General features: G+C 31.3%; 1 protein-coding gene across 1 annotated transcript in view; it reads right to left on the bottom strand.

The window, feature by feature from the left end:
- LOC134697643 (cytosolic phospholipase A2-like) overlaps positions 1-9,148 on the bottom strand; it is a 204,509-nt gene that overhangs the window by 160,783 nt on the left and 34,578 nt on the right. Inside the window, exon 3 of the mRNA XM_063559926.1 lies at positions 6,408-6,486. Within this exon, the coding sequence (XP_063415996.1) occupies positions 6,408-6,486 (79 nt within the window). The remainder of the gene's footprint in view (positions 1-6,407; positions 6,487-9,148) is intronic.

Below are 9,148 nucleotides of genomic sequence, written 5' to 3'. Positions count from 1 at the left end.
AGTATACTTGCAGCGGAATGAAATATCTATCCGTTATTTGTGTCTATTACAGTTGACATTAAGACTTTAAGGTCAGTTTTCAATTGACTAGCAGCTGATATAGTGGCATCTCAAATAGTTATTTTGCTACAAAATATTATGTTATATTTGCCTTGAACTTGTTGAAGTTGTTTGATAACTGAATTTCTATAAAAATCAATGAGTTAAGACTGCATTTTACAAGTAGAATATTTTAAATTACAATCAGCTGGAAGAAAAGATCTATATCTAATAGTAACGGTGTCATGAGGAATGACCATTACATCGTTGTCAATAGCCAACATAAAATAAGTAAAAGCAGTATCGTGATCTGAGATATCCGCTTCCATGGGTTTGGATTTTTTGTTCGTTTTGGCAAATAATTTGTAATGCAACTAAAATGACAGAGTGCTTGAAGTTGAAAAGATGGACGGGAAACTATTTCAACTTTAACTTTATTTGACACGATTAAAAAATTCTTAATACGCTCATCTGATTCAAAGTTGAGTAGTTTTTTTTTTTTATCTTTCTAAAATGTCTTGTTGCAACAAAATATACAAGCGCTCCAGTTGAACGACTGTATTTTAGAACGCGTACAAATACCCGAAACTGAGGGACAACAGTCCGATCATTAAATATCAGATTAGAAGCCTCCTCGCGCTCTAAAAGGGGGAACAAATATGTTTAATTGTGTAACTTTTGTAGCATGAACGATGATAAACTGCCTGCATGAACTTCTGCAAATTAACAGCTATTGCATGAAACATCTTGATGTTCACCTCATCTAATTTTGTATTCAATGCAGCTACACATATCGACTTTCCTATACTGGTAAATTGACTCAAAATTCCAGTCGAGTTTTTTTTCTTTTCTTGGTATATTAAGCACTACATAAAATTTAACAACTTTTGTTTTTTCTTTGGACTTAATGGAGCAAGTTGCAACGGACTTGCCATAACACGGAACATTTACTGAAACTATCCGTCATTTTTTTGATTTTACAATGAGACTTTTTTGACAAAGTATATTTCATGTTTTATAACAAAAAACATAGAATATAAACACATACAAACAAAGTATGTAGCATATATCAGTGCACTTTAATTGAAAATATGTGTATATAATAACGAAAAGGTAGTAATTTCATATAGCAGTTACGAGCAAATAATGGACTAATACACAAAAAGTGACGGAAGGCATGTGATTAAGTTCCGTGTAGAAATTGAAGTTTTTTATTCCATTCTTTTTCCATTGATTTCTTAAGGTTTTTTTTCATATTTTGGTTCCCAAATTTTTATCACTTATTAGTTTTATGTAATACTTTATGCTTAAAATATTATGAGATCATTTTTATTACTACTATGAAGATGAAACTGAAGTCTGTGTCTGAATTTGCATTTAAAATTACCTCAATTTTAAACAGTTCAAACTCGGCAAATTTTATAGATTATAAGAAAATGAAATACTGAATAGAATAGTTTAACATATAAAAACAGCTTACGGAAAAACTATTTCAGTTAAATGTAAGTAAACATACACATTTTTTTCATTTTGAAAAAGGGGGTTGAAACTCTCCAATATACAACTAGTCATTAAAACGACTTTTTAGAAAAATGTGACCGTACGAAATTCTGACGACAGGGCAAAAACTAAAGAAGACATATTTGTCTTTAAGTTAAGACCATTTTTAGCCGTGTGTTATTTGGGGAGATTAAACTCGCGATCTAGACGACTTTTTACACTTCTGTCACCGCACTATTAACCTATTTCGAATTATTAGACGTGTATGTGCTTGTTTCTTTATTCTAGTGTGGTTGTATTCTTGTCTACAAAAATGTAAGACACTAGCTAGTTTGGTTTTGGATATGTTTTTTGAAATTTTTTGTTCCATCCTTTCAACCAAAAATGAATTAAAACAACACTAGGAAGTGGACACTTAAGATTTTAAAAAGTATTAAAAATCTTTCATCAGCCGAGCCTGAATTTTAAGGCCAAAATTGGCCGTTATAGTCTAGTCAAAATAGATGAAAAATGTGGCTAACCTATATAAAAATTACAGCAGAATTTGTTTTGGTATTTTTCAATTCTAATAGGCTTTATTTGTAACATTTAAAAGCCTACCAAGATATCTAATTGGGGAAATTGTGGTTGTTTTTTGTGAAAAAAGCAACATCTGCCAATAAAAGTGAAAAACTGGGAAAAGCTTATTTAACATTTATTTTAAAAGATAATCTTTTTTCTTTGTTTTAATCATTTCAAAACTTCTTAATTGTGTAAATGATGTTTTTTTGGGGTAAAAATCATCCAAAAATCGTTAAAGACTGAAAAAAACCCTACCCATTTGGAGTTTTAACTGTTTTTTAATCATTCAAAAATAGAAAAAAATACAAATCTTAATCTGTCAATAAAGCCAGATTCAGCGATTGGAACATGTTTAAAACAATTTAAACCACGACATTCACATGAAAAGATGTGATTTCAGTAATTACTCTCGATGTGAATTTTCTCCAGAGAAGAATTTGAAGTCCTTCAAGAGGAAGTTCTCAATATAATCACATGAGCGCTTCTTCTCCAGCTTCGATGATATCTGCTTTACTGGATCGTCATTCATAAATCAGATATACTTGGTTAAGTTTTTGTTTTTAATGCAAGTCCTTTGCCTATTCAAAAAGCCTAGATGTAGAGTCACATTCTGTTATAGAATGCAAAAAGGCAACAATGCATAAGAACTCTTCATGAGAAATCCTTTAGTTTTGTATTTTCCTCATTTTCAGTTCTTTTTTGTTGATTACCATTTTATCAGATTAAAATAAAAACCTTTTTAAAAAAAAAGCATACTGTACTGGAAACACATCTGTGCAGGTGAAAAGATTACCACCAACATCGGACTTAGGACAATGTTTTGTCTCAGAGTGTAATATCAGTGGCAAAAATGGATGTCAGAATAAGTTGACATAAATCTATGTTGACCGACCGTGAACGGGCTGTATAGCCAGTCAAGGTCGTTAAAAATTTCCATTTGTTGGCTATGGTTGGGAAATCCAACGTAGAAAACATACACTGCTTAAAATTATTAGATACAACTGTCAGCAAAACTACAACACCAAATGATGTGTCTATAGAAAAAAATTATCTTCAGTGTTCGGTAGGATGCGATGAATGTCGTAGTTTAAATTGTTTTCTGTTCCCGTAGCTAAATCTGAATAAACAAATGCATATATATTTCCTGTATACCGAAAACTATAAAACATTCTTTTTACAACAACAATTGTTTCATGTATTTTGTCATTTATACTTTTTGATCATCAATCGTTTTGGTCAATAAGACGTTTAACTCTCATTTTGCATATATGCTTGGTCAACACATCCTTGATTTTCGCCTAAAATATCTGATTGGTTAAATTAACACGATATCAAACATTGCACTTTTTCAGATAAATAATATTTATTGATTTTCAATAACATTTTAAATGATTTTATGATGAACTATGAATTTTATCAGTTTTTTGGGATTTTTTGACAATTTTACCAAATTTTAGCTTTTTTCACCCAAAATCAGTTATTTATCACATTTGTTTTATAATGAATTTTGTTTGATCTGATCAAAATTACATTAGGACTTGCATTTTTCTATTTTGGAGATTTAAAAAACACTGAAAACTCGAAATGAGTATTTTCCAAGTTTTTAACGATTTTTTGGATGATTTTGCTATATTTTTACCCAAAATCAGTTTTGAAATGCTTGAAACAAAGGTTAGTGTCTGTTTTGAAATATTAAATAATAGACTATTATTACCTTTTTATTAAATTTTTCTGTCTGTTTTTGTAATTAACTCACGCTTTGTGATTTCCAAATTCCAACAAAAATCTAATATTTTCATCTAAAATTTCATATTTATAAAATAATAACCTTTTTTTATTTATTTCATTTCATAAACACTGTTTAAAATGCTGTAAAACTTTCAGTTTGAAAATATTATCTATTAACAAGCATTTCTCAGTTGTTTTTCCTATTTATGACACATTTTGCTATTTTTCATTCAAACAAACAATTTTCCCAATAAGATATCTTGGTACACTTTTAGTATATTACAAAGAAAGCTTTTTAAAATTGAAAAAAAATTAAAAAAATATGTTGCATTATTTTTGGGTCAAATGCTATTTTGAATAGACTATTACCGGACCTACTCCTTTCTATGATGAATGCTACATACTGCTAACTGTGACATTTTCAAAAATATTTCAGTCGCACATTGCATGGCTGTTATTGTGTGTACACAAAAATCTTCAGATGTATGAAATCTTTCGTTTTGCATTCGATTTGGTGATTTTAAACAAAAAAAAAGAAAACAACACTGATGTCTTATTAACACAACAATCCAAGGTCTTGATGGGGATATTTTCTCGTAGGATTGAAGAATTTAAAATTACCGGCCTTTACCGCTTGACTACTAATGCCACTCCTCCATATACATATAAGTATTTGATATACATTTACGTTGACCTATAGTTGTTAATGTCTGTGTCATTTTGGTCTCCTGTGGACAGTTGTCTCATTGGCAATCACACCACATCTTTTTTATATATTTATATTCCTTACATAACTCGTAACCAATATTCGGATACAATTGGCGAAGAATAACTCTGTTGAATAAGCACAAACGAGTTATCATGCTATATTAATAAAAACAAATTATTAAATTATTCACGGCTACGATAGCTTTGAATACCAACAAAAAGTAAGATTTTGCATGTGCAGTTCAACCAATACACCGACTAAACAATTGGAAATTTAAGACATGGTTGATGCAAGCTCAGACTATGACTTATTCTGAACTGAGTTTCAATATGCATATTGCTATCTTACTTTTCAAGAGGTGTAGGGGGAGGGTTGAGGTCTCATAAACATGTTTAATCCCGTCGTTTTTTTGCGCCTGTCCCAAGTCAGGAGTCTCTGTCCTTTGTTAGTCTTGCATTATTTTAAATTTTAGTTTCTTGTGTATAATTTGGAGTTAAGTATGGCGTTCATTATCACTGAAAAAGTATATATATTTATTTAGGGCCAGTTGAAGAACGCCTTTTGGTGCGGGAATTTTCCGCGGCATTGAAGACCTACATGTGTAAGTGACCTTCGTCTGCTGTGTGTTCTATGGTCGGCTTGTTGCCTCTTTGACACCTTCCACATCTTCATTCTCAATTTTATTTATTGTAGTTTAACATGGGTAGACATTATATTCGTGACTATTTTTCCCGAGCGATAGTGAGGGATAAAATAACACAATTATAATGCCTACCAATGTCAAACTACCATTAAGTAAAGCTTGCATCAATTATTTCGATTCTGAATAGAACAATTAAGGTTATTTATATGTCCAATAAGTATAAGTGTAAAAGCGTTTGTGTAGGCTCTTCCATGAACCTCCCTTTTTGTTTGTAAAGAAGCAAACGGCTAGCACTGTGATTTTTTAAAGGGAGGAGTTTGAACAGCCAGCATTAACGGATGTCGTACCTAGTTCCAATATGTCAATTTCAGAATGCAACACATTACATTCATAATAAATGAATAAGTACCATTTAAGAGTTTGAAAGTGTTTTAAAGTTTAAGAAATATATTAAATGCATAATAATTTGATAAAATTCATTATTCTGAAGAAGTCAATATACGCATGTGCAAACAAATTTTATTGGATTTAGAGGAGGGGTTTGTTCACAAAGCGAAAGAAGCATGTCATATTAGAATTTTCTTTTCGTACTAGTCGTTTGGTACATTAGGTTAATGATCATGTCCTTGTAAATACAGCATTATCAAACTCCTTCAATGAATTTCAATTTGTGTATTGAAAGTTTTTTATTTGAATCTTTTCAGTATTTCTCAAACTTAAATGAAATAAGAGACAACTTTTTGACCCCTATGTATTTGGTATACCTGGACGCTATACGAGACGCTGGTCTCGAAAAAACTTTAAAATAGAAATGAGTGTATTATCAAAATGTACTTATTAATGCAAAAGCAAGATTTTTTTTTAATTTGTCATCAATGTAAATATAACGAAATTTGATGAGACTGTCTTTAAAGTGAGAGGGTTAGCGCTATTGAACCAGGTTTAATCCACCATTTTCTACATTTGAAAATGCCTGTACCTAGTCAGGAACATGACAGTTCTTGTCCATTCGTTTTTGATACGTTTTGGTTTTTGATTTTGCCATGTGATTATGGACATTCCGAATTGATTTTCCTCTAAGTTCAGAATTTTTCTGATTTTACTTTTTTCTTTACATCTAAGGTTATATAGATTCTGTAAAATGTTATGCATTTCTTTTGACGTTTAAATCAATGTGTGTTTGCAGAGTATTTCAATTGAGATGAATAAGTTAATTATTGAACTTACATTTCTTATACAAGCTACATGGAATATTAAGACTTTCACCTAAATGTAGCTCCACAGTAACACTGTCTTTCAGTTGTGGCTGTAAAATAAATTGAATTCAATGATAATGTGTACTATATTGAATGTACGTGTATTTGTTCATACATGTTAATACAATGATGTAGTATTGCATTGGATCACAAACGCAACAATGCTGCAGTATTGGCATTGGATCACATACACTACAATGCTCTAGTATTCAATTACATTGGATCACATACACTTCACTGCTGAAGAATTGCATTGGGTAACATACACTAGAATATCGAAGCATTGCATTTGATCACATACACTACAATGAAGTAGTTTTGCAGTGGATCAAATACACTAGAATGTATATATTGACAACGTTTATTTAATAGAACTCAATATCACTTATATATATATAGTTATCAAAAGTACCAGCATTATAATTCCTGACTTCACCGTATGATATTTTTAGCGATGTTTCCAACTACAAATACAAGAAGACAAGTATATTATATGATATTTACTGTAAGCTCGAGAACAAAAATACAAATCAAAGTAGCCAGACTTTTAATTTTGTCCGCCAGTCGCGCTTTATCGTCTCTATAAGACTCATCAATGGCGCCCGAATTAAAACAGTTTAAAAGCCATTTATTGGTTGATGGATTGCCTGAATACTAGCTTGCTGACTTATTGATTGTTATAATATGTTTGATGACCAGTGGCAAACTTTAAACACACATTCTCTACCCTTAAAAACAGATTGATTAGCATTTCCCATCTCTCCTTATTGGAAACGCTGGAAAACGGGGAAATGGGAGGGGAGGGGGATCAAGCGAAAAAGAAAAAGGGATATAGATCCCTTTTCTGGTCAACAAAATTATTTGTTTTAAAAAAAAATGCTAATTTTAAAAACATCAAGGATTGAAACACCCTACCAATACAAAAGCTTTATCTTGTAAAGGAAATAAAACTAAGAACTGAAATGTGCAAGCCAATCAAATTTATAAAAAAAATAATTATTTATATTTCAAACACAGCGCGTGCCTCGTGTGGATTATAACTTCACAAGGCTAATATTCCTGAAAATGTGTTCCTTACGCAGAAATATCTTTAATAGAGTTGCGAGGAGGAAATATTAAAAATAGCATTCCTTAAATTTCATGGACACATCAGAATTGCTTGTTCTATACGATGTGTCTGTGTCTTATTTTACCACGTCGTAGATTGTAATTTAATATCTCCGTCATTTTGTCTGCTTATATTAAGTTCCAAACGTGACCTATTCTCGAATATGACATATACAGTTTTGCCGAATGTGAGTTCGCATTGTTCTACCACGTGTCTCTATATTAATATTGCAAACAGTCATTGTAATAGTTAGAGTGTATCTGTATGTTCGTATAGTAAAGAAACTCGTGGTTCGCGGATCGTCTACAGTTTTTTTCAGCGGATAACCGTGAGGGCATTTTGGTGTTATTTTGCTGCATACATTTTTACCCACGTGACGTGCGTTTTCAAAAAATAACCAAACGGTCTTTCCACATTGATTTTCAAACTTATTGAAAAGAAGCTAGTCCCTCTTTACTCAATGTAAAACTTGGTATCCAGTGAAGTAAATTTTGGTTATGAAGAAAATACAAACACTACATTGAAGACACATTGGTGGCCTTTGGCTTTTGTCTGTTCTATGGTCGGGTTGTTATCGCTTTGACACATTCCCCATATCATTCTCAATTTTACTTGATAAACAGTGAATAGGGAGATATATCTAATAAAGAAAATTGTTCTGCTTAGAATGGGTAAAAATGAAAAGGGCATAAACTGTATGATACTTTATAAAAATTATGTGATTGACATGTTGCGAAACAAATGTTTTATGCGAGAAAAAATTAGGGAATAAAAATTGAATAACAATATTTGATTAAGAAGCTATTGTTCAGAAAACAATTAAAAGTCCTTCCACATCAATTTTCAAAGGGGTAGGATCAGTAAGACCCTTTTTTGGCCCCAACATATAGCAGTTTTACAAAAGTGTGAAAATGTAACCTTTCAGCTATTTATTGAAAGTAGAATGCTTCTGCTACATAAATATGGGCTGTTTTTGACAATACAATGCACATATATCGAGTACTAGCATCATTACGTCGTTCTAAATTACAAAAATCTCTACAATTTCAACATTTTAGTTGAATTTTAGACGGTTTCCGCCTTAAATGAAAGTGGCCGCATTCGTGTTCATCCATAATATTGAACTGTAAGTTGTATTTGATGATATTACATAACATATATAAAGGTTAAGGATGAACACGGATGCGACCACTTTCATTTTTGACAAAAACCATCTGAAAAGTGACGTTTTTTAGCATATTTGATAGATTTTTAATATTTTAGCTTGAAAAAAAGCGTATTTGATGACTGAATCAGTTAACATCTGTCACATAAACTAATCGAATCAATTGAAATAGACACTTAAGTGTTTAATAAGAGTTCAAAATCCTTCGTTGGATGAACTTGAAATTTGAGGCCAAAATCAGCCCTTACCGGACCTACTCCTTTAATGAAAAAAGCTAGTTCGTGCTTACTATAAGTTATTATTGGCATCTTATTATCAGTTTCTACATAATGATGCGAAACATAAGTGGTTTTATATCCTTGTATGTGAAATAAGGGAGATTATTAGTTACTAGTACTTCCGGTGAAGAAAATGTCAATTTCATATGATAGTTTTTTTT

This window comes from Mytilus trossulus, chromosome 14 (assembly GCF_036588685.1).
Source record: "Mytilus trossulus isolate FHL-02 chromosome 14, PNRI_Mtr1.1.1.hap1, whole genome shotgun sequence".
In the NCBI taxonomy this organism is placed as follows: Eukaryota; Metazoa; Mollusca; class Bivalvia; order Mytilida; family Mytilidae; genus Mytilus; species Mytilus trossulus.
The sequence above is the reverse complement of the archived record's forward strand: the minus strand, read 5'-3'. Positions and strand labels throughout refer to the sequence as shown.